The 27,308-nt window shown below is 38.7% G+C and overlaps 2 protein-coding genes across 2 annotated transcripts in view; one reads left to right on the top strand and one right to left on the bottom strand.

Moving 5' to 3' along the window:
* The first annotated feature begins 1,350 nt into the window (after positions 1-1,350).
* slc30a10 (solute carrier family 30 member 10) lies at positions 1,351-8,352 on the top strand. The gene is made up of 4 exons (XM_067385726.1): positions 1,351-2,607; positions 3,084-3,134; positions 3,209-3,448; positions 5,799-8,352. The coding sequence occupies exons 1-4, from the start codon at positions 2,121-2,123 to the stop codon at positions 6,242-6,244; spliced, it is 1,224 nt and encodes a 407-aa protein (XP_067241827.1). The 5' UTR covers positions 1,351-2,120; the 3' UTR covers positions 6,245-8,352.
* A 2,569-nt stretch (positions 8,353-10,921) lies between these two features.
* lclat1 (lysocardiolipin acyltransferase 1) overlaps positions 10,922-27,308 on the bottom strand; it is a 17,004-nt gene continuing 617 nt past the window's right edge. Inside the window, exons 2-6 of the mRNA XM_067385725.1 lie at positions 18,910-19,087; positions 18,555-18,753; positions 18,323-18,469; positions 15,915-16,031; positions 10,922-13,814 (exon numbers count right to left, since the gene is read on the bottom strand). Coding sequence (XP_067241826.1) covers positions 13,303-13,814; positions 15,915-16,031; positions 18,323-18,469; positions 18,555-18,753; positions 18,910-19,080 — 1,146 coding nt within the window. The 5' untranslated portion in view covers positions 19,081-19,087 and the 3' untranslated portion in view covers positions 10,922-13,302. The remainder of the gene's footprint in view (positions 13,815-15,914; positions 16,032-18,322; positions 18,470-18,554; positions 18,754-18,909; positions 19,088-27,308) is intronic.

Below are 27,308 nucleotides of genomic sequence, written 5' to 3'. Positions count from 1 at the left end.
TTCTGCGGCTGTAAAGCATCTCCTGCACTCAGAGGCAAACCGTGATGGATCTTCCTCTGGGTTTTGAATTTCCAGACCACAGAGACACCAAACAAATCACATGAAGCCCAACAGAAAAACACATTAGTAAACTGTACAAATAAAGGAGGTAGTCACAGTGATGCCATAGAAGAAGCAAGAAAGGTTGAAAAGGGTGTTTCCTACAGAAGAATCATTTTTGGTTCCCCAAAGAACCTTTCAGTGGCACTCTTAAAAATAAAGGCATCGATGGTTCCATGAAGAACCTTTGGAATCTTTCCATCACACTATAGTGGAAAAAGGTTCTTTAGATAATTCAAATGAAGAAAATAATGGTTCTTTTAAGAATTGATCACTGAAAGTGTCTTTGGGGAACCAAAAATGATTCTTCTGTAGGAAACACCCTTTTCAACCTTTATTAAAAGAACTATTTTTTTCTTAATGTGAAGAACACTAAAATGCTGGGTTAAAAACAACCCAAATTGGGTTGTTTTAAAGATGATAGAGAGGATTTTTTCGTCGACTGAGAATCGAAAGACTGTTAGTGAGTTTTTGAAATGAGCGCATGCGTGAGAACAGCCCCCCTCCTTCACAGCTCATTTCAAAGGAACGCCTCCCAAAACTCGTGCACTAGTATTGGAACACGAGTGTTTACCACCGGCATTCGCTGTGTCGTGTTTTTTTTATTCATTATGTCGGACTCACCGCAGGTAACTCATAATCTGCAGTTGTTACTCCTGTCTCCTGACAAAAACATTGCATGCGGTGCCTGTGGAGTGTGGAAAGTTACTGGAGCGCGCAGCCGTGCTCGTCTCTCACAAGGAACGTCACGGCAGTGATTGACAAGCCAGAGGGCCAATCGTTTACGCGATGATTGCGTAAACGATTGGCTGATGTTTTTAAGGCCCTACCTCGTGCACAGATGATGTATATTAATATTATTACTTTCAGTGCACCTAATAAATAGTCTTTTATCAGTTAGTAAAGACAGTTTCAAGTAATATTGCAAAAATGTATAAAATAAAACATCCTCTTTAGCACCTTTAAGCGGTTGGGTTAAATGTTTGAAGTTTTATTTCACTCAACTATTGTTTAAAAATTATTGTACGGCTGGTTTAAAATGAACCCAAAGTATGTTGTAAATTGTCATTTATTAATATGTTTAATAAATGAACATTTATTAAGTTTGATGAATAATAATTAAACAATAAACATTTATTAAATGGCTTATTAATAAATGTTCACCTTTTGATTATTATTGTTGATAATTATGTGTCTGATTTTTAATTTACAACTTATTTTGGGTTAATTACTGAGACAATAGTTGAGTTAAATAAAACTGCCCAGCAAACATTTAACCCAACCGCTGGGTTTGTCCATATTTAACCCAACTTGGGTTGTTTTTAACCCAGCATATTTTTTTGAACTTTTAGAAATCTAAAGAACCATATTTCACTATAAAGAACCTTTCAGTGATCATTTCTTAAAAGAACCATGTTTCTATTAGTGTTTAGAACACGTTAATAATCTGAAGAACCTTTTTCCACTTTAAAGAACCTTTTGTGCAATGGAAAGATTCTTCATGGAACCACCGATGCCAAAGAAGAAGCTTTATTTCCAGTTGTTTGAGGACACGAGAAAAAAGACTTGACAAGTATAAGATTAATTAGCTAATTAGAAACTAAGTTTTATGATCATATACCTGATCAGCAGACTCTTATCCAGCTCATGTAATCTCATATGATTTAATATATGACTGGTTTTACAGTGTGTAGTATAATGCTGAGCACGTAGAACAATAACCCCGTTGACCTGCATGGAAATAACTAACTACCCCTTAAAAGAGTGACTGTAAGCAGAAAAAAAACCAGCTAGATGAGTGTCCAAAGGTGACAATGACAAGAATCCAGCGCAACACTTCAGACGCGCGCAGTGTTTCTGAGGGGAATCGTCCGGCTGAATCATCAGAGCGTGGAAAAGTGCCAACTCATGGTCGGCAACGTGAGACAGGTGATGAGCAGTGAGACGATCGCACCTGCAACTCACACATAAACACACACCTTCGCCCTCCTCATCACCTCCGAGCTGAACACAGGGCGATCATGGGGCGCTACAGCGGGAAAACATGCCGCCTGATTTTGATGCTCGTCATCACCGTCATCTTCTTCGTGGCGGAGATCGTGGCGGGGTACATGGGCAACTCCATCGCGCTGGTGTCCGACTCCTTCAACATGCTTTCGGACATCTTGTCGCTGTGCGTCGGGCTGACGGCGGCGCGGGTGGCGCGGCGCGCGGGGTCGGGGCGCTTCACGTACGGGATGGGCCGCGCGGAGGTTGTGGGCGCGCTGGCCAACGCCGTGTTCCTGGCCGCGCTCTGCTTCTCAGTCTCCATGGAGTCGCTGAAGAGGCTCGCGCAGCCGCAGGCCATCGACGACCCGCCGCTGGTGCTGATCGTGGGCTCGCTGGGTCTGGCGGTGAACGTGGTGGGTCTGCTGATCTTCCAGGACTACAGCTGTCTGTGCGCGAAGCGGCAGAAGGATGCGTCGGTGCCGCGCAAGGATGAGGAGGACGCGGCGGAGGAAGAAGCAGGTGCTGATTATCGCAACACTTCATATTATGCGGCACGCATGATGTGTGTTTGATGACAATTGTTTAGAAGATGAATTATTAGTACAGTGTTGACTGTTTGCTTGTACTTTGAACTAATAATCTGCTGTGGTGTGTCGCGTCTGCCATGAAAGAGGCCATTCACACAGAACGCGTTTTTGTTGTAACAAAAGAGAGTGGAACGAAGGTCTAGAGACGCGTTGTTTAAAAGTTTAACTTCTTTAAACGCGCGTTACGCGTGAGCGCAGCGGTCATTCGCGTCCGTCTAACCAGCGCATGTTTACAGAGAAAAACACTGTAAAAGCTGCACATTCAATGCAAAAACGCGTTCTGTGTGAATGGGCCCTAATCCATAACTTTGTTGGTCGTCTAGCTGTGATGTTTGACCCTCAGAGACAAACATGCTTGTCATGGATCTTCAGTACTGCACTCCACACTTGTACATTGTCCGTCCACAGGCCTCCAGGAAGAGAAGGCTGAGAAAGAAGGTCCTCCGCTGAACATCAGAGGTGAGTTACATGTCATTTTAATGTTTTTTTGCGTGTGAATTTCGTGTCATGGGTTTGTTGTCCGCTCTCCGCAGGCGTTCTGCTCCATGTGTTGAATGACGCTCTGGGTTCGGTGGTGGTGGTGGTGGCGTCGGCTCTGTTTTACGTGTGGCCGCTGGCCCCCGAGAGCCCGTGTAACTGGCAGTGTTACGTGGACCCCAGTCTGACGCTCGTCATGGTGGCCATCATCATGTCATCTGCCGTCCCGCTGGTCAAAGAAACAGCCGGAATCCTGCTGCAGATGAGTCCCGTCGACCTGCCGCTGAGCGCCGTCCGTGAGTTCAGCTTTACGCTTCTCGAGCAACAAACTCAAAAATAAAGGTTAAAAAGGGGGTTTTCACAGCAATGCCAGTTCTGGTTCCCCAATTAGCCTTTTAGAACCATGTTTTCTCACTGTGAAGAACCCTGTGAGAACCTCTTTCCACTATAGAGAACCTTTAGTGATGTTAAATGTTCTTCATGGAACCACCAATGCCAATAAGGAACCTTTATTTTTAAGAGTGTATATTAAACATTTCACGGGTGAGTTTCAGCCGAGGTGTTGTGTAAATTGCATTGCACTGTGTTTTATATCACACCAAGAATGATAACTATATTAGCGGACGACATCGTTCTGTTTATTATAAGCGCTGCTGTTTTGTCATCTGCCGTTTTAAACGTCCAGTGTGTAACATCAAAGACTATAGAATAACACAAGACGCATCACTCGGATTGTTTTGAATGGGAGAAAGTGCAACGCGCAATATGATGGAATAAGTACCGCCTACTAAATAAGAGCCAATCGCTGATTGGTAAAGTCATCGCGTCACTGCGGCAGGCGTTAGAAGCTCCGGTTCCTATAGAAACTGCACATGCGCATTAGTTTGATTGATTTTTTAAAGACAGTTGTCAGATTTCATTGGTGATTTCAAAAATGAAATTCAATTGAAAGTTTGGCAAACAGCTTTGGAGAATGTGATGTTTCCCCATTCAAAGAGATAGGAGCTGCACTTGCAGGCGCTTCAAAGATGGCCGCCGAGTGAAAGGACTTGTCTTAAAGGGACTTGGTAATATTTAGGAGGATCTATTGACAGAAATGCAATATAATATACATAACTATGTTTTCAGTGGTGTATACATAATGAATCTTTTTGTTTTTATTGCCTTTTTATTGCCTATCTACATACACCACAGGTCCCCTTACATGTTAAGACGCCGTTTTGCGCCACCATGTTTCTACAGTAGCCCTAAATGGACAAACTGCTCTACAGAGCGCATTTGCTTGACTGGCTACTCTTTGCAGTCTCAGACGACGACATCTTTGTCCAGTGTCAGTCACTGTAGCTTTTCTATGTGCTTCAAAAGGGAGGGGTGAGCAGTGGACTGAGCCGTTGGTTGCAATTCGCAACCTCACCGCTAGATGCCGCTAAAATGTATACATTGCACCTTTAAATTCCTAAGCTCGCTAAAGCAGGGTGGATTCTGATTGGCTGTCAGGGTTTTTACCATTCATCAGTTGGAAGTGTCATTATTGCATAGTTGTGCTGTGAACTCTTATTTTTAGAATTATTTAAAAAGGTTTATTGTTAAAATTATTGTTCTTGGTGTGTGAATGTGTGAACAGCCTTTAGTGGAGCTGCACAATATATCGCATGCGATTGTCACGCGCATTTCGTCAGTAAAGCCGGTTCCCTGATTACCGCTAAATCTCCATCACCTGCTTTCAAATGGAGCGGCATTTAATAGACAGAGCCGTAGATCACTGATGAGCCACGCAATATCATGTTCATATCGCAGATGAATCGTCTTCGATAATGAACGCGATATTGCGTAGCTTGTCAGTGATCTACGGCTCTGTCTATTAAATGCCGCTTCATTTGAAAGCAGGTGATGGAGATTTAGCGGTAATCAGGGAACCGGCTTTACTGACGAAATGCGCGTGAGAATCGCATGCGATATATCGTGCAGCCCTAGCCTTTAGGGTTGAAGGAAGTCAGGATTGCCAAGTTCACAAAAAAAACTCCCAATTGCTACTCAAAACTAGCCCAATTGCATTTAAGAGGGGTTCCCTCGTAAAAAAGCGCATTCCAGGGGGTAAAATCTGCATTTTTGACGGGGTTCCCCTGGTAAAATTTGCATTCCAGGTGCTAAATATCATGCTTTTTAGGGTCGCTTCAACCCGCGGACATGAATCCGTGGCAACAGTGTAAAATTTCAGATTTTTGGCAACACTGAAGGATCTCTCAGTCATCATGAAAGGGAAGTTGCGCTAAATTTTCTTCTCTATTCTTCTCTAAAACAGCTTCTTGAACAAGAACAAATGTAGGGCGGGGCTTGATTTTGTCTGTGAGGAATTCTTTGGATGGTTGTGGTTTGCTATTGGTGGATCTCATGTGAGTGACAGGTTGCCCCGCCCTTGTCATCAGAGAAGAGATGTCGCTGCAAGAGGGAGGGGAAGTTATTCTCATTCAAGATTACCAGGAAAAAAGATTTAAAACCTACACATAATTCATTTAGAATAAAAACTGCAGTACTCTTTAAAAACATAAGAAAAGCCAATTTTGATTCATGCTGACTCTAAAGGAAAAGCTGCTGTTTGTTTTCCGCTTTTAATGCGTGTGACTTGTTTTTCTGTCTGTGTCCCAGTGGAGAGCGTCTGTAAACTCCCCGGCGTGTTGAGCGTGCACGAGGCTCACGTGTGGGAACTGGCTAAAGGACGGAACGTGGCGTCGTTGCATGTCAGAGTGTCTCCTGACCTGCACGATCAATGTTGGGCGGCGGGAACATCCGGTCTTCATGCACAGATCCTGCAGGTGTTCCACCGGGCCGGGGTTCACAGCGTCACGGTTCAGCTGGAGCGCGGCGAGGGCGAGCAGGACGCCGGCCGCTGCAGCGCCCCCTGTGTGTCTCCCGCCTGCATGAAGCTCTCCTGTTGTCCTGGTGGCGCGTCCTCAGTGTCTGTGTGTAATGGAAACCCCTCCTCGCCCTCCAGGGACGTGGCTGTTGACATGCTGCACGGTGGAACCGCCCTGCTGAGGGAGAAAGACAGCCAGAACGAACCAGAAAAATACAAAGAAAGCACCAAGTTTTAAAGCTGTAGCGCTGTTTCTGCAGAAGCGCAGCAGATTTTAGTCTGAGTCTGTTTTAGTCTCAGTCTGAATCCCAGCTGGTTCTGAGAAACAGTCCCGCGATATTCTGCCGAACATAAAAGACCGTGTTTAATTCCTCCGCACGTCTGTGCCTCGCTGCCCTTTAAGGCCTTCTTTAAGACTCCTGATGATTTGTGGTGATTTTTCTTGGTTTGAGACGTGAAACACAACATGCTGTTCAACACAGTGCCTGACAGAAACTTCTGCTGCATCATCAACTCAATTAATCAGCTGCTTATTTATTGTTTTGCACAAATTCAACGGGGTGAATGAGTGAATCTCACTCGACACGTCCAGCTCATATTTCAGCCCAAAATAAAAAGGTTTGTTATGCTTAACGACAATCGAGCCAAATTCTCATGACTGGAAAATGTTAATAAATTGTGAAGTATACGTAGTGCTTATTTAAATGAAACAAATAATCATTTGTATTACAGTAAAATTGAATTATTATAAATCTAGAGACATTACAGTTCAATTTCCAGTAAAATGTGCTTTTTTTGTCATATTGCAACTAATTATATAACTTAATGTTTGTTTGTTTCATTTCTGTTGATTTTGGGGTGAAGTTAGACCTGGACATGGTTTCATGAGATTCACAACAATATTAGCATATTCCTTATTATTATTTATAGTTTCTTTTGCTCTTAATAATCTTTATACCTGTTTGGTAATTCAGGGAAACAAATAGAATTAATTGATTTTCAGTTCATAGCGTTTTGTGTGAGTGTGTGTGTGTGAGAGTGTGTGAGAGAGACGATCAAATGTACTTAAATGATATACTGGTTAAATTAAGATTTAGCCTTTATAATTAAACATTTAAATGGACATGATTTGTGAACTGACTTTTTATTGGTCTGTTTATTAATCTAAAAATTCACCTTAATATGAGCTGGAAAACGTCTTTGAATGGTCGAGTCTTTCAGACTGCAGCGACCCAACACTGTTTGAGAAACTTGGATGAATTCAAGCACAGGTGTTGACATAATATTCACAGACAGACCGAGATTCAGCACTAGAGGGCAGCAAACACGCGCGCACACACACACACACACACACACACACACACAGAGACACACAAGGCTTATTTATTTCTAAATTTTTACTTTGTCTTGTTACATTACAAAAGAAATTCTTTACACTTATTCCAGTTTCAAAAACAAGAAATTTTCACGGTCAAAAGACTGTCTAGTTCCAACCCTTCCTTATTATATTTATTTTTTTTATTTATTTTATTTATTTATTTTTTTGCCACAAGAACAAGAGGTATTTATACTCACATTATCATATTAACATTAGCTGCAGGGAAAAAAGGAGAAAAAAAAAAGAAGGAAATATTACATAAATTTCAGTGCTTTCAGAGCATTACATATTTTCAGTGGTTTTTGGTTTGTTCCAAAAGATTTACATATAATTTAAAGTCATTTATAAAATGTGAAAAATTTGGTTTACATTGAGCCCACTTCTTCTTATGTATATGGTATTTTCCTAATAAAATACACACAAGGCTTGTTGGAGAGACAGACTGATCGGTGTATAACTGGAAAGTATCGCGAGAGACTAAAATGTGTGTTAAACTCAATTATTGATGAAACAGTCAGGATTTTTGCCTAACAAAATATGTTTAATAGATATGATAGATTCACATTTCAAAAAGAAAGCTTTATTTATATTTTTAGACTATTATAAAGCGTTTGATACATGAATTTCTTTTTTCAAGCACAATATACTATCTCTGTATTTAAAAAAATTTATTTAGATACCAACATTTGAACCCATAGTGTACTACAAGTGGTAGCTAAATATATTTTTTAAATACAGAAGTAGTATATTAAAAGCACATTTTAGTTCATATTTCATGCCATCTCAAAATAGCACAGTTGAGATGTTCTTAAGATGATCTTAAGAAGTACTAAAGAAGAAATTTTAGTATATTAAGTACAAAATTAGTGCATGAAAATAGAGCACTTTAACTATATTATAGAAATGTACTTTTTTTCACCTGGGATGGTATTGCAGTCAATTGTTTTACATATTTGGGTATAACTAAAACATTTTCAGCCGGTTAAACTTAGAAATGAAAGTTCACCTGCTGCCTTAAAAATGTAAGTTAACTCAACTAAACATAAGTTAACTCAACTTGAAGATAACCTTTGTTTCAACTCACAAATAGTCAAGACAACGCATTACTTTAAGTTTAATTTTTAACTTAAAGCAATGACTTGTCTTGACTATTTTTGAGTTGAAACAAAGGTTATCTTCAAGTTGAGTTAACTCACATTTTTAAGGCAGCAGGTGAACTTTCATTTCTAAGTTTAACCAACTGAAAATGTTTTACAATGAGATAACCTTATGCTCTGCAAATAAAAAATAAATAAAAAAAGGTTAAATTGCTGAGAGACCTTTCTTTGAAAAGCAGAAGTTAGCTTGTTTCGCCTTACTTATGCCACTCAATCATTGTACGTTAATAACCCCAAATGTAAAGTAATTGATGGAAACTTATCTAAATTTTTATGGAAAAACAAGCCCCATTATTTAAAGAAATCAGTAATATTAAATTCTCACAATAAGGGTGGTTTAAACTTTATTGACTTTAACTCATTGAATAATACAATTAAAATAAATTGGCTTGATTGCTTCCTCAAAAATCCCGCCTCCATTTAGAATATTTTCCCTCAACTTGTCTTCTCACTGAATTTCTTTGACAATATAATATACATGTAACTCCTAAAGAGATTGCAGCTGTTATGGATGCTACTTCATCTGGCATATGCATGCTTTTCAAAAATTATACTCTATCTGTAGAAACAGTTCCCTTTCCTGAACCTGTTAACACGCCTATTGGTGAAATATGTTTCACTGGAAAAAACAAAAAAAGGTAGAAACTACAAAAAAAGAACTTTATTCCTTGAGAACAGTGTCTCTGCCCCCCCTGCAGTCTCATATTGAAACAACTTTTTTGATAATTTAAATTGGAAAAATATATGGTTCGTGCAACAAAGATTTTTCCTCACTAACAAAATAAAAGAAATACATTTTAAATTACTCCATAACATTTTAAAAAAGAAAAAAATTGGATCAGATTTTGACACTAAATGCTCCTTTTGTCAGAATGATACTGAAACACTTCTTCATCTGTTTTGGTCATGCAACTATACTTTTCAGCTCTGGGAAGATGTTCTTTTATTTCTTACAAGGTTTTTCAATGAATCCTAAATCTGTTATTTTTGGTTTCTTTGCAGTGGATTCAAATGCCTGCTTTATAATAAACCTAATTCTCTTTCTATGTAGATTTTATATTCATAAATGTACATTTTCAAATTGTAAACCTATTTTTGTATTCTTTCAAGAGAAAAAACATTATTTACTCACAATTTCACTCTCAATTAGCAAAAAAGCTCTCAAAACGTACAATTTGCACAGCCTACAAACTCTTTACTGTATTCAATGTGTACTTTTTATTTATTGGTGTGATGTCCTCTTATTTCCTTTTCTTTTTTGTTATGGTCTTTTACTTCTTTGAACTATGGTACTGATTGTATATATATATATATATATATATATATATATATATATATATATATATATATATATATATTCTATTGGTGTTATTCTTAATTGTTGTTGTTATATTTTGAGTTTGTTGTTCCATAGTGTAAACTAAATGTTCAAATAAAGCATCTCGAACAAGCCTACGCACTCACCTGTAGATGAACATCAGTCACATGACAATGAATTGAGCGTCAGACTATTTAAAATGATAGAGGTTGAAGGTGTCGCTCTTTCCATGGTGTGTCACACGAACTCGCTGCTATCCAGAGAAACAATTAAAGCTTCCTGGAAGCAGAAGCATCAGAACACACACACACACACACACACACACACACACACAAAAGTTAGTGAGTGAGTGAGTGACAGAGACCTGCGCGAGATGTGGAAAAAGGGGTGGGGCTCAAACACAATCACCAATAAACAGATCTAACACTCAATTATACACAAAAACAAGAGCGTTTGGGCCACTTTGCGATTTATAAACATGACCACATGCCAAGACTGTCTCAAATTAATAATTTCTAGTGTAAATTATTATTACTCTTTTTTTTTTAAATCTTAATAAAGTGGTGTTATCCGGAAGCTAATGTTTTTGGATTCCATAAGGGGAGAAAATTTGATTAAAATTGTACTCAACCTTGTTCAGACGAGCCCAAGAACATCACCTGATCTCAGCAGAAAACTGAATTATAATTGATCCCCGGAGCACAAACCGCGCATGCGTGCGTTTCCCGTCTGCGCACATGCATGAGCACTGACATCATTCTACATCACGTTACTAAGCAACCACTATTAAGCACTATTTGTTGTCACGGCAACCCAACTTAACCTTCAGAACGTCTCATCCCGCTGATTTTCTCCATCAGTGTCTGTGTGTTTCAGAGTCACGTGCCTCATTCATTATTCTGCATTAAGAGTAAAAAACAATTTAACTGTACAGATATCATCATACTGTAAGTGTTTTCTGACTCAAACTCTCTGACTTTAAAGATTGAAATCTATAGATGTACAAAAATAAAGTGCATTTTTTGGGGGGGATGTTTTGTTTCACTAGTCTTAAAGCTCAAAACTGACCTGTGCATGAAAACACAAAGGTTTTGGCTGTAGTTTCTCGTGTTTTATACAAAGACACACATTCAACATGTTTGAGTCCTTCATACGAACATGTGCAGATAAACTGAACTGGACAAAGGATTGAAAAGAAACACAGAACATTTATTAGAGTATTGATTATTGATTACAGTGATTGAATATACCTGAGTGATAGTGACGGTTGTACATGTGCATTATGGACACGTGTGCGGATACAGACACTGTTTTCCATCACAGTGAGCTGGTCTTCCTCCTTCAGACACAAAACCAGTTCAAACATTATCAGACAGCAGCACGAACACGACCCGCTCACATCAGGACACTAGTACTGATCAATAATGAGAGAATCCACGTGTGTTTGACAGCATCAGAGGAACACGAGAGGTCAAAGGTGAGGCAGACGGGGACAGTTAGGTCAGTTATTCTATAATCTAGTATATTGGTAACTCAGCATTTGCCCTGATTTAAATGATTTGGATTGTCTGAGAAAGTCACATTTTCATTCCAGCTGAAGAAAGCCTTCGTTCTGTTTGTCGCTGCGAGTTTCTGCAGTCATGCATGTAAGAGCCGCGACAGCTTTGAGAAAACACACGCGACACGCTCCTGATGAACGTCCACGGATAAAGATCAGTACAGTGGGGGTTTCTGTTGTTTTAACATTTAAACAACATTATTCTCCATGAGCACTTAAAGCTAATGTGCTATGGCTGTGATCCGTAACTATAAAAACAAATAAATAATAAAAAGAAACCAAAATACAATAGCTCTTTAAAATATGGCTGTGGGAAACTTATGGAGCCGCACGTGACATGCAGGAACAAATATGTGTATCAGGCCACGAGTTACACACAATTACTTCCCACGACTTACTAATATGTCAGCACTTTTTACTAGTTCGTTCCCTTGATATATTAAATCAAAACGAGGGAACGAATTAGTGCAACGTGGCCACGATTTAGTAAAACGAGGGAAATAATTATATCAATAGCACAATTTAGTAAAACTAGGGAAAAAATATTATATTGCCACATGATTTAGTAAAACGAGGGAACTAATTATTATATTGTGCACACGATTTAGTGAAACGAGGGAAAAAAATATTATACCTTGCGCATGATTTAGTAAAACGGGGGAACTAATTATATAGAGCATACTGTAGGTAAAACGAGGGAACGAATTATATCGTGCGCATGATTTAGTAAAACGAGGGAACTAATTATTATATTGTGTGCACGATTTAGTGAAACAAGGGAAAAAATTATATCATGCGCATGATTTAGTAAAACTAGGGATGAATTATTACATTGTGCTCACAATTTACTAAATCAAGGGAACTAATTATTATATTGTGCGCATGATTTAGTAAAACGAGGGAACGAATTACTATATCGTGCACACAATTTACTTAAACTGAGGGAACAAATTATTATACTGTGTGCACGATTTACTAAATTAAGGGAACAAATTATTATATTGTGCGCATGAATTAGTAAAACGAGGGAACGAATTATTATATTGTGTGCACAATTTAGTAAAATGAGAGAACGAATTATAATATAGCGCGCACTATTTAGTAAAATGACAAAACAAATTGTTATATTGTGCGCACAATTTACTTAAAACGAGGGAACGAATTCTTATTTCGTGGCCATGATATATATAAATTTGTCACATGTCGTGTGCGGGGCTGGACTGGAGCTAATAAACACAAGGAAACAAACAAGACTGAGAATAAAATGAAGAAATCGGAGAGAGAGACGCTAACAGACGAGTCCTCAGGCACGTATGGAAGCTTGTTTCTGCCACAGAATGAAAAATAACAAGGATAATTGCGACTTTTAACCTTTGAATTCTGACTTTTTTTCCTCACAACTGCAAATTTATATCTTGCAACTCTTTTTTTTTTCCTCAGAATTGTGAGTTAAACTCACAATTCTGTATTTACATTTTGCAATTTTGACGTTGTGTTTCGCAAATATGTTATTTTGCTTTCACCACGGAATAAAGGTAAATTTGGACTTTTTTCCTCGCAATTGCAAGTTTATATCTCACAATTCTGAGTTTTATATCTCAAATATAGAGTGTCCGAATTGTGAGATAAAAAGTCGCAATTACCTTTTTTTATATTCCATGGCAGAACAAGCTTCCGTAGGTACGACATTCGTTCGCACAGTGATAAATGTTGAGTCAGCGCTCCCATGATGTGTTTATAATGTCAGAGAATGACGTCGAATCCCTCTTTGCGCCACTGCAGTGTGGCGTGTCGTTACTGCAGGAGGCTGCGCTTCATCCTCTCAGCCAGCAGACGGCGCCATGGCCGCTTTGAATACACAAACACACCAAACCAGCATCTCCTCTCATTCCTTCTTCGCCTCCATTCCACTGCGCTCTCCATCCTTTGAACTCCAGTGGCGATGACACGCCAACTCCATCAGCTCCACGCCGCCCGTCACCCTCTGCTGACCCAGGAAGAAGATCACCATCAGCACGAAGTAGAGGCGAATGGGAACCCAGAGCCACAGGCCGACAAAGGAGGCGGTAATGAAGGCGGTCCAGTACAGCAGTGACGCGGCTTTGATCAGAGACACCCTCAGCTCGCTCTTACAGGGCGGCACGCGAGCCTCGGGTTCGTCAAAGCGGCGCGGCACAGCCTGGTAAAACTCTCGCAGCCGCAGCTCTTTCTCCTGCCAGCGCTCTTGACACCACAGCTGCAGCTCCTCCGAACATCTGGGCAGAGCCGCCGCCGTGTAGCGCCGCACGTGGAAGTGGATCTCACGGGGAAACAGACCCAGAACCAGGTGTCGCTCCGTCTGGGGGATGTTCTGCGGATACGCCACGGTAATATCATGGACAGCATCCAGGTTATCTCCTGTCAGGAGGAAAAATAATCACTATTACACAGGGCAAAAGTCAAAGTTCATGAGCTGCACAAAGGCTGATGAATCTCAATTATTTTCCCCATATTCTCCATTGTTGCAGCTCCTCTCTTCCCAGTCTGTCAGTAACGCTCTGTTTAGTTCCTGTCTCTATGAAGCCCCTCCTTCTGAAAAGCACAATGTGCTCTGATTGGTTGGTTGGAGCAGTGTGTTGTGATTGGTCAAGCGCTTTGAGCGTGTTTGGGAAATGTCCCGCCCCTTACCATAACCGCCAGTTTAACACACTACTAACTAACTCAACCAGGCCCCGCCCCTTTATTCTGCGTATGAATTATTTAAATGAGGAATATTGTGACGTGTTCATTCCCGGAAGAAAACTCAACACTACATGGAGGTGTTTCAGGGAGTTCATAAACAGTGACACTGATATGGGACTTTGGAAATTTGCTGAGCGTTTTCATGCTCAAACAACATTACACACTAAAGAAAGATGAACATGGAAAAAAAGCAGAAAATGTCCTCTATAATATATCATGAGGCGATGATATCTGTGTTTTGTGTTAGAATAGATAGTATAGAATGTGTGAGTGACGTCCTGTTGGTGGCGAGTCAGATCAGATATCAGCTGGTAACCGGTTTAGTCTCTGTTGCTGATGACAGACTGACTCACATATTAGGGTAAGTCCCCATATAAAAACATTTAGAAAATGTGTGTGTACATACACCGATCAGGTATAACATTATGACCACCTTCCTAATATTGTGTTGGTCCCTCTTTTGCTGCCAAAACAGCCCTGACCCGTCGAGGCGTGGACTCCTCTAGACCCCTGAAGGTGTGCTGTGGTATCTGCACCAAGATGTTAGCAGCAGATCCTTTAAGTCCTGTAAGTTGTGAGGTGGAGCCTCCATGAATAGGACTTGTTTGTTCAGCACATCCCACATATGATTGGATTGAGATCTGGAGAATTTGGAGGCCAAGTCAACACCTCAAACTCATTGTTGTGCTCCTCAAACCATTCCTGAACCATTTTTGTTTTGTGTCAGGAGCATTATCCTGCTGAAAGAGGCCACAGACACCAGGGAATACTGTTTGCATGAAAGGGTGTACATGGTCTGCAACAATGCTTAGATAGGTGGTACGTGTCAAAGTAACATCCACATGGATGGCAGGACCCAAGGTTTCCCAGCAGAACATTGCCCAAAGCATCACACTGCCTCCTCCGGCTCGCCTTCTTTCCATAGTGCATCCTGGTGCCATGTGTTCCCCAGGTAAGAGACGCACACACACCCGGCCATCCACGTGATGTAAAAGAAAACGTGATTCATCAGACCAGGCCCCCTTCTTCCATTGCTCCGTGGTCCAGTTCTGATGCTCACGTGTCACTGTTGGCTCTTTCGGCGGTGGACAGGGGTCAGCATGGGTCAGACTGGTCTGCAGCTCCATACACAACAAACTGATGCACTGTTTATTCTGACACCTTTCTATCAGAACCAGCATTAACTTCTCCAGCAATTTGAGCTACAGCAGCTCGTCTGTTGGATCGGACCACACGGGCCAGCCTTCGTTCCCCACGTGCATCAATGAGCCTTGGCGTTCCTTGACCGTGTCCACCACTGTTCCTTCCTTGGAGCACTTTTGATAGATACTGACCACTGCAGACCGGGAACACCCACAAGAGCTGCAGTTTTGGAGATGCTCTGACCCAGTCATCTAGCATCACAATTTGGCCCTTGTCAAACTCCCTCAAATTCTTACACTTGCCCATTTTTCCTGCTTCTAACACATCAACTTTGAGGACAAAATGTTCACTTGTTGCCTAATATATCCACCCACTAACAGGTGCCGTGATGAAGAGATAATCAGTGTTATTCACTTCACCTGTCAGTGCTCATGATGTTATGCCTGATCAGTGTATGATCTTTATGAATGATAAAAACCGTTTCAATGACAGACGTGTTATTTCAAGGCATGCAGTCTTTATCTGATCACGTTCAGAACTGGTTCAAGCAGGAGTGGTGTTGTAAAGTTAATGTAACGTAACATGAAAAAGACATTTGCAAAGATGATTCATGTACACTAAGTGACCTCTGACCTTTCCGCAGCGTGTCAACGATGAAGGTGAAACCGGTGGTGCGTGGGTGAAGAACGTACTCGTACTTTGGAAGGCCGTTTTTCTCAGCAAACTCGTCGCTCCTGGCGCGAGTGTTTTCTGAACAGAAAAATGAATAAGAGCCGAAGCTGAATGCAGGATCATGTGTGCTTCAGAAATCACATGGTTTTAAACACATATAGAGTTATACATTCCCTCTTTTACTCTGACAAATCTAGAAGCAATGAACATATACAAACATACAGAGATTAGAGCTGATTTGCATCCCTGGTGCCTAGGAAAAAAAAAGCCCTAAGAAATAAACTCACATATATCACATTTCACCCAACCCTGGTAACGTAAAAAAAAAAAAAGGCATAATTAAAATCTGTTTTTTAATTAATACAAATGATTTCTTTTAAACCAGTAGTGCTTCTGATCCATTTCATCTAATGATCAGAGAACGTCTCAACCGAACCCAAAGCCTCTCACAAAGCCAAATTCCAGCTGCGCACATCTGCGACTCATCCAGAGATCCAACTGTCAGCCGGTAAAGCGTTCGTGCCACATGAGGGTTAACAGGATTGAGGTCAAACTAATCATCTGGGATAACTGGCCAATCCTTCAGCTTCAGATCAGCAGCGCAGATATCCATCTGACTGACACAGGATCTTGTCTGGGATTCGCCCATGTTTGACTTCATCCCAGCAGATTGGAAAGCCACGTCAGGTCATCAGGTCAGAGCGGTGCAGCCACTTTAGGGCATGTGACGCTCAAAATCATGATTTACTCACCCTCGAACTTTGATTTCATTCATCTTTTGTAATATTCTCTCCTCATTCTTAGTAAAAAACAGCGTGCGAATACTGAATTGAGTTCTCTTGAGTTCACTTGAAAGGACAAATTCACAAAACATGATTCAAAAAATAGCCGGTATCCCAGTAAACATAGTCGGTTATGTCTTAAAGGCACAATATGTAATTTTTCGCCACTAGAGGTCGCTTATTTAAAACAAAGGCCTGATGACGCCTTGATTTCACAGAATCACGGGAGGTGTTGTCTGTATATCTACAGCTAGTGGAAAAGAATCTAATGGGACTCAGGCAGTAATCATATTAATGGATGAGCTAATGTATTAAAGATTTATTAACATTACTGTATGAAGCAGGGTGTGGCTGAAAACATCAGAGTGGAACGAGGCCGCTGGAGTGATTGCTAATGAGAGACGAGTGCGACACACGACTCGAGAGCAGTAGAGCTTTTATTATGCTGCAAACAAGCGCTTCTGCTTCTTCTTCCGGTCATGCATATGTGGGGTAATGCAGCGCTGTTTTATTATATTAGATACGTTTGAGTGTGTTGAAAGTTGTTATAGTGCCACTATAGTGCATTTGCTTGGTGGCTGCTATGAGACACCTGTTGCACACTGCAGTAAGATAGATCGATATTAGGCATGGTAAAACATGGTACTTGTGGTAAATAAGGAAAACGAGATTTAAATGATAAGACTTATTCTGTTGAGCTATATAACACGATTAGTTTTCTGTCTATGAATGATTCCAAACAGTTGCTCACCTGTCTAATAAAACACATAATATATTATAGCGTCTTTGGTGTTTCCATGGTTTCTACAAAATAAATTTGAGGGTAACGCGTGGACACGATCTGTGTCCTGGTTAAAATTGCTTATTTAGATATTCTTTGAAACATTTGGGATAAAGTAAGTACACAAGTCAACAAAATATATAACACTGTTCTAGTGGTTTTTAGATATTTGAATCCAAAAATCGTACATATTGTGCCTTTAAGTGAACGTAAACAATTAAAGTACAGTATCAGTATATTATATCCGTGCATTCACCCTTAAAGTGACAGCAGCCTAATAGTCCTGCTGCTGTATGTGATTTTAATGTTAATCAAACAACATATGACAACAAAAAAAAAAAATCACTCACTGCTCTTGACCGAATAACTTCTGTAACCTTAATAAGGATGTTTAATTTATGCAGTGAAGACTATGCAGTGTTATTTTACATTTGCTTAGCTTATTTAATTCCTGTACCTGAAAAGTACTGTCAGTACAAAAAACACTGTTTATTTCATTTGTATCATTGTTCTATTGTTTTTATTTGTGCTTTTGCTTGTAATTAATTTTTTTTATTTTTTACTACTGACTGTTTATTTCTCTTTAATAATGTTTTAAATTTATATTAGTTAGGCTAGAAGTTTTAGCTGTGGTATCGAAATTGGAATAGAGAATTGTGAATTTTCACTGGCATCTAAAATGGATTTTTGTGTCATTACTGCCAAATATTTATGTCCAGTAAATTTTCTGAAGTCAACAACTATTGTTAGATGTGGCAAAAAGTTAGTTTTAGGCCCTGATTTATCCAGACATGTGAATCTCTCACCAGTGAGGTCGGTGCCTTCGGGGAAGAGCAGCAGCTGCAGCGGCTCCTTGATGTGGCAGAAATAGTGCAGCATGTTGGACATGTGACTGCGGTCTTCCTCCCAGCGGCGATGGATGAAGATGAAGGAGGCCACCTGCATGGCCCAGCCTGCGCACACAGACACACACAGACACACACTCTATTGCTCTATAACACAGCCGGCGATCATTATATGTAGAAGTCTGGGACTCACCGAACCCGGGCACGGCCTTCAATGCCGCTTTCAGGCAGATCTTCTCCAGACGCAGGTAGCTGTAGCGCAGCAGGCAGCACCACAGGAACATCCAGTCCAGACGCGTGCGGTGGTTCATGATGATGACGCTGCGCTCGCCGGGAATGAAGCCGTCGCCTGTTATGACCACCTTCACCCCGAAGACCAGCTCCAGCAGCGCCTGCGCAGACAGACAGACCCATTCGACAGCAGTTGTAGATTATATGATCTCAAAAATAGACAAACAACCACCTTCATAAAGCTTCTCAGGTGCAAAAGGATTCGGCTGGCAAAAAGTGTGTGAATGGCTGCTCTGAACTGTTATTAATACTCATACCACCGGTAGGGTGAGCCATGTGGCCACGATGCGGTCCGTGATCCAGCGGTACCAGGCCGGCGAGAGCAGCATGAGCGGCAGAACGGGACCCAACATGAAGATGCTGCCGAAGAAACTGCCCAGGAACAGAGTGATGAGGAAATACAGGCCTCTGACGGACACCATCATCATCAGATCACTGGAAATACAGAAGAACAATCAAAACATTCATGCTCCTTTGGGTTTGACCAATTCATTCAAATAATCCCACTTCAAATGAATGTTTCATTTCATCTGTTAACTTGTTTTTCTTTCACATTGACTATACAATGAGCTTAAACTACTAACATTTCTCCTGTTTTCATGTCAGTTTATTTAGTGTAAATGTGCAGTTTGAGCATCTCCTCTGTTTCACCACAGTTCATATGCCAGGACAATATTAAGATTAATATTTATTTATTTATTTATTTATGGTTTAATGCCATATCAGCAGCAATGGCTATATTCATGGCAATCAGCAATATCAGTTCAATACATTATTTATAATACTTTAACAAGTATGTCTTAAAAACAATCACTATACAAAATCAGGCATATACACCAATAACAACAACATTAATAACAACAATTACATAGAATCTTTCAACTGAATATTCGACAGAAATTCTAAAATTACTCCAGGAGAAACCTTTTTGAAAATGTCCATTAATGTATTCTCTGTATAAAACTGTTGTCTAATATTATTTAAGAAAGGACATTCTATTAAAATATGTTTTATACTCATGAAATTCTTACACAAATCACAGATCGGTTTATCTTCCCCCTTCAATAAATATGAATGAGTAAGTCTTGAATGTCCAATTCGGCATCTTGTATATACAACCTGGTCATATCGGTTTTCAAAATAATAACTAATAACTCCTTGATTTAAAACTGGATTCACCTCGTATAATTTGTTATTTACACATTCGTTCCATTCCATTTGCCATTTACTGTGAATGTAAAGGTTCAATATGGGTTTAACGTCAGATGCTGGTATTTTACATTCTGTCATTTCCAAATGAAGTGCTTCCTTTGCTGCTCTATCTGCTTGTTCATTACCAGTCAATCCCATATGGCCTGGTATCCAACAAAAAACAATATTAAAATCTTGTTTCTTTAAAGAGTCCACTTTTCCTATTATGCTGATAATTATAGGATGTTCAGTTTTCAATAAATCAAGTGCTTGTAGACAGGATTTAGAATCTGTGCAAATTAAAAAATTACGTTGTTGTTCCTTCTCTATTTGTTCAAGAGCTAGAAGTAATGCACAAGCTTCAGCTGTGAAAATTGAACTTTGTCCAGAAATACACTTGCCATAGCGTTTTGACCCAATCACTACTGCAGCAGATACCCGACTGTCTGACTTTGATCCATCTGTGTACACAGGTACGTGAGTTGGTAAACTTCGTCTTATATCCAAAAATTCCTCCCGATAAACATTTGGATGATTTTCCTTTTTTTTATACTGAGCCAGGTTCATGATGATGATTGGTTTTTTAATATCCCAGGGCGGTATAGGACACAAATGCGTCGATGTTAAGATATCCAGATTAATATCCATATTTTCCAAGTGTGATTTTATGCGAATTCCAAAAGGACTGATGTATCTGGGTCTAGCTTCATACAAATGTGAATATGGAGGATGAAAAACTGAAGAATATGCTGGATTACTTTCATTAGCTTTTAGCTTAACTACATAGTTGAGAGCCAATTTCAACCTTCTGTTATATAATGATGGTTCTCTTGCTTCTGTATACAAGCTCTCAATTGGGGAAGTCCTAAATGCTCCTAAGGCAAGTCTCAATCCTGTATGATGTACTGTGTCCAGCATTTTGATGTATGACTTCCTAGCAGATCCATAAACAATACTCCCATAGTCCATTTTTGATCTAACAAGTGTCCTATAAAGTCTCAAGAGTACTTCACAATCTGCACCCCATTTAATCCTTGCTAGCACTTTTATAATATCCATTGCTTTAAAACATCTGTTTCGCAGCATTTTAATATGAGGAATAAAAGATAGTTTGTTATCAAAATTAAGTCCTAGGAATTTTGTCTCTTTTACGACTTTTATAAGTTCTCTTTCTAAAAAAAGCTCTGGATCTAAGTGCATAGATCGCAGAAAACAGAAATGCATACATACAGTTTTTGATTTAGAAAATTTAAAGCCATTTTTAACTGACCAGTCATACATTTTATTTATACATATTTGTATTTGTCTTTCAATTACGTTCATATTTTTTCCTTTATAACAAATACACACATCATCTACATATAAACTACGAAATATATTAGACCCCATAACACTTACAATACCATTAATTTTAATACTAAAAAGAGTTACTGAAAGTATACTTCCTTGAGGCACTCCTGATTCTTGTACATACAAGTCAGATAATACATTTCTTACTCGAACACGAAAAACTCTATTGGATAAAAAATTTGAAATAAAAATGGGTAAATGCCCCCTAAAACCCATATCATACAAATCTTTTAAAATACCATACCTCCACGTAGTATCATAAGCTTTTTCCAAATCAAAAAAACGCTACTACATGCTCTTTTTTAATAAAACCATCTCGTACAAAAGATTCTACTCTTATAAGATGATCAAGAGTACTTTTTCCCCGTCTAAATCCACATTGATATTTACTGATCTTTTGATCTTTTTCCAAGGTCCACACCAGCCGGTCATTAATCATACGTTCCATGGTTTTACATAAACAACTAGTTAGGGCTATTGGACGATAATTATTTGAGTCAGTATGGTCCTTTCCAGGTTTAGGTATTGGTATAATTATTGCCTCTTTCCAGTAATATGGTAATTCTCCTGATTTCCAGATGTTATTGAAATTTTCCAGTAGAATCGATAATACACTATAGGGTAGATGTTTCAAAAACTGATAGTGAATTTTGTCAGGTCCAATGGCTGTGTCATTGGAGTTTTTTATGGCTTTCAAAAGTTCTTCCATGGTAAAAGGCTGGTTATACAATTCAGCATTATCAGAGGAGAAATTAAGTTTTTTCTGTTCCTGCTTTATTTGCATTTCTTTAAATCTGGGAAGACCGTTTTCTAATGATGAATTTCTCTCAAATGTCTCTGCCAATTTATTAGCAATATCCTGTTTCGTTGTTAGCAAAGTATCCTGATTTTTAATATGTTGTATTTGTAATCCTCCTTCCTTATTTTTCATCTTTCGTATCATATCCCATACTTTCTTTGTTGGTGTCTGTGATGTTAAACTTGACACATATTTTTTCCAACTTTGTCTCTTTGTTTCATTAATAATTCTTCGTGCTTTTGCTCTACAGGTTTTCAGTCTGATGAGGTTTTCTGTTGTTGGATGTTTATTAAAATTTCTTTCTGCCCTCTTCCGATCAGCAATAGCCTTTTTGCAGTCTTCATTAAACCATGGGTTTCTCCGACGGCATGACTTTGTTGATGTTTTTGGAACAGATTTTTCTGCTATTTCAATTAGTATGTCAGTGAATTTCTTTATTGGGTCTTGATGTTCTTTCCAATCTATGTTAAACTTCTCATAGCACAATTTTTGAAAAATATACCAATTAGCTTTTTCTATTTTCCATCTTAGAGTGTCTTGCTGAATGTCTTCTTCAATGGATGTTAAAATCAATGGATAATGATCACTCCCACATAGATCCTTCCATACTTGCCATGAAAAATCAATTAGTACTTCAGGTTCACACATAGTTAAGTCAATAGCAGAATAAGTTCCATATCCTGGATGCAGATATGTATTTGAGCCATCATTTAATATGCACAAATCATTATTATATATGAACTCTTCTATTCTTCTGCCTTTGGTGTTTGTATGTTTTCCTCCCCATAATGTGCTGTGACTATTAAAATCACCCATTAATATATATGGTGATGGAAATTGTTCAACCATTTTGTTCAGTTCTTGTATTGTCACTGAGGTATCAGGGGGTATATAAATAGAGCACATAGTTATAGTTTTATGTAGAGTTAAGCGCACAGCCACCACTTGCAGGTTTGTATTTATTGACATGTGACTATGAATTATGTCATGTCTTACTAATATGGCCGATCCACCAGACGGACGTTGTATATTTGGACCAAAAGTGTTATAAATATTATACTTTTTCAACGTCAATTTACTATTTGTTGTTAGATGGGTTTCCTGGAGGCAGAATGCAATGGGATTGAAAATGGCTGCCAATTGTTGCAGCTCTGAAAAGTTTGCATTAAGTCCTCGACAATTCCACTGAATTATATGATTCATCATTTTCAAGTAGGTAAGACAAGTACCTGCCCTTTACCTTTGCATTTAGGAGACAAGCTTCGACTTCGAGATTTTATAGACTCTGTCATTTCAACATCATAATTCTTTGGGTACTCTATCTTTTGAGTTTTCCCTTCTTGATTTGATTTTGTTGATTGAGTTTTTGTACTTTGTTGTAACCTTTTCCCTCTCAAGGGCTGATTATGCTCATTTGATGATTTTCCATCTTCTTTAGCTTGGGTTTGATTTATCATTGTTTGACATTGTGTTCCTTGATTCTTCTTTTTAATTAGAACAGAACTTCTGTTGCTAACATTTTGTGGTTTCTCACCATTCACCCAGGTCAAATCAGTCTGACATTCAATGGAGCTCATGGTTGGTTTCAGCACAGAAGCATATGTTTTCCTCATATTAAAGGATGGAGACTCCTCAACCTTCTTGCGTGCTTCAACATAGCTAATCCTTTCAACACATTTTATTCTTTGGATTTCTTTTTCCTTTATCCAAATTGGACATTCTTTTGTTGAAGCTGGATGATTAGCTGAACAGTTGCTGCATTTTGATGGTTTTGAACATCCTGATTCATGTCCTTCTTCTCCACAGTTACAGCAAACCATTTTTCTTTTACAGAAAGCAGAGCCGTGGCCAAATTTCTGACAATTGTAGCATCTCAATGGGTTTGGAATGAAAATATTGACCGGTACACTCACATAGCCAATCTGAATCTTCTCTGGAGGTTGAGGTTTATTAAAAGTCAAAATATAAGTGCCTGTCTTAATTATCTTTTCTTCTTTTTTGATTATGATCCTCTTGACATTCGTTACCCCTTGTTGAGTCAATTCTGATGCTATTTCAGACTCATCCATGTCATGTAGCTCTCTGGTACGCATAACTCCTTTGCTACTGTTTAATGACGGATGATAAAACGCCTTTATTGGTACATCTGCCAGCATACTTGCATGCAAGAAGTTTTCAGCATGGCTTTTCTTAGTGCATTCTACTAATATTTGTCCAGATCTTAGCTTTTTAACATCTTTAACAGTTCCTGCTATGCCTGAAATGCCTTTCTGTATTGCAAATGGAGACAATTTTGTAAGAGGCATGTCTGTTATTTGTGATTCTAGCAGTATAAATCTTTGCCAATTTTCACTCTTTTGAGAATACATACATCCAATATCTGAGTCATCATCCAATGTTTGTTCTATCATACGTCGTTTTGGGGTTTTTTTATTAGCCATGTTTGTATTTTTGAATTTCATCACTCCTGCTCCCCACCCACCTCGGAGCCCAACAAGGGGATGCACAGAGCCGCGGTAATCCTCCAGATATGCACCAAGGATACAGGGGTGATATACTTGAGCAAAAGGAACATAGATTTCATTTTACCCAATTGACCCTAAGCCAAAGCCCTTTCGGGTACATCTTGACTAGCCGATTGGTTGGACCGGGTCCTTCCAACCTCCCGTCTATGTGAATTCAAAGCCAAAGTATTGTGTTGGACCTGAAGTAGCCGCAGCATACACATTCCTCAAATACCAGGTTCTTGTCCTCCCCAGACACGGGTTGCAACTTACGGCAAAAAAGTCGCCCCATTTGTCGCCTCTTACGATCAGCAAGGGGGTGCTAGGGACCTATTCTACCCCGGGTCCCCACGGGGTTATTAAGATTAATATTACTGCTATAATATTACTACCGAATCAGAGAAGCACTACCATCTCTCTGAGACGAGCCGAACGTGCCGAAGAACGATGGAAAGCAGAAGACTTCGGTCCCGTCCGTTGCCATCTGCACACGAATTCACAGCCAAATGAACTAACATCATTACCTCTTTCCATGGCGTCACAAAACAACAGGGTTAATGAAAGAAAGAGCTCACTGTCTATTAATGATTAGACAGATGAGGGCAGTGTTATCATCTATGTGAGCCCTCATAATTTCACTGGTTCATACGGTCAGCCGTGTGTTGTGTATTTGCTCTTGAGCAACAACAGTGACACGGTTCAGTCTCTCAGTGTTTGCTGGGAAACACTGCAAGAATATGAACGATTGAGCATATTTTCAACTCCAACAGAGGTGCCCAGCTAAAGAAATACATGAAAAAGAAAGCCAAAATATCAAATGTCACAGATGTATATATACTCTTTTGTAGAGGGGGGTCAAAATGACAATTTTCACTTGAGATTTAGAGCTAATTTACAGGGTTGTAAAGCTGGCAGCATCATTATTTTATATTTGCACAGATATTGGCAGGCCTATTAGTAAAATCTGTTGACTTTATCAATCTCTGTTTCATTGTATGCCAACGGTGACAATTCAAAAATGGCAAAAAAGTGTCTTTCAGGTGTTTTTTGCCCCAAGTTTGCATGCCTGTAAGTCAAGAAGTATTAAAGATATCTTAATATCCTTCTAGCTTCTGGTTCATAACAAACATTTCTTTTGGTACTTTAATTTGTAAGGCCCTCGATGGTTCAATCTCAGAGATCTTAATGATACTACAGGAGTAAAATAGTACAAATTTTTAGTGGTCAAAAACCAAATGTGGGTCACTTTTCACACAGCTGATAATTTTTTCTTTTAAAGAAGAATATCTTGAGAAAAAAATAATGCTGAAACTAGAAATTTATCTTATTTTTTCCTATTAACAATTGCACAGAACAATTTTTTCCCCCCAACATTTGTGTGCCTGTAACTCTAAAAGTGTTAAAGATATTTTAATATCCTTCTAGATTCTAATTCTTAATCAACTTTTCTTTTGTAATCTTCGTTTTTAAGGTCCTATATGGTTCAATATCATAAATATAGGGATGTCAATGCAGTAATATGTAGTTATAATATTGCATATTTGAATTTTTGGTAGCTTCAAAAGCTGTCAAAAAGAACAAAATCCCATCTTCCAAATATCCCTAAAACTGATTCAAATCTTATAAATACACTTTTGAGAGCAATTTAATGTGCCTCAACTCAACCATTTTCAGTGGATTTTTGGTACTCAGAGAGTTAACAAGATAAATTTCAAGTTAGAACATAATTTATTCTTCAGACATTGCCCTTTAAATGCAATAAGTATCAGCTGTGTGCAAAGTGAACCACATTTGGTTTTCAAGCATTGAAAATGGGTAAAATTCAACAAATTGAACATGGAGCCACATATGTGGGATTGAACCATATAGGGCCTTTAAAATGAAGATGCCAAAAGAAATGTTTGTTAAGAACCAAAATATAAAAGGATATTAAGAGATCTTTAATATTTATTGAGTTACAGGCATGCTAACTAGGGGCAAAAAAACACAACAAGTGCTTTTTAATTGTCACCGTTTCCATATAATGCAACAAAGATTGTAAAGTCAACAGATTTTACTAATAGACCTGCCAATCTCTGAGTAAAAATAATATAACGATGCTGCTGCCATCATTTTAAACCTGGAAAAAATAATGAAAAATGCAGAATCGTTCACAGGCATCAGTTAAACTGTGTCACCAGCAACAAAAAAAAGCATATAATGAAATAATAAGCCATTTTATTATTATTTCTATTGTCTTAATATATATAAAATATGGTTAAGGTTTACTGAATGTCCTGACAAGCATATGTAGTAAACTAAAATATACTTTAATGTCATTTCTGTTGAAACTTTTATGTCATGTGTTTGAACATATTTGTAATTAGACATCTGTAATGAAGCAATTTAAAACAGTTCAAATATATTAATTTTAAATATAATATCAAATAACACACTACAGTTAAAATTATAATCAAGTACTTTACATGTGTTTTAGTATGTTCAAAACATCATCAAAGCAAGTGCACTTCTTTAAAGCATGGCAAAAGATCATTAAAACAGTTATTATTAAAAGACTTTTAATTTGAAATTATTACAGTGCACTTTTTAAAAGTGCACTTAAGTGTCTTAAAAAACAAGTGTAGTCGTTTTAAGTGCATCTAAGTGACCTTTAATTTAATGCAAATTATATTCTTATTAGTAATGTAATTAGAGGCACAGCACACAAATTCAGTGTTTGTGTTCAGATGTGCCTTCATTTGTGAATATTACTGTACAACAGCAGAAACTACAGCCTGCAGCCGCTGCTCTTGATATCAGCAATATCAGTAAG

This window comes from Chanodichthys erythropterus, chromosome 5 (genome assembly GCF_024489055.1).
Source record: "Chanodichthys erythropterus isolate Z2021 chromosome 5, ASM2448905v1, whole genome shotgun sequence".
In the NCBI taxonomy this organism is placed as follows: Eukaryota; Metazoa; Chordata; class Actinopteri; order Cypriniformes; family Xenocyprididae; genus Chanodichthys; species Chanodichthys erythropterus.
Note: the sequence above shows the minus strand (reverse complement) of the source record. Positions and strands in the feature narration are given on the sequence as shown.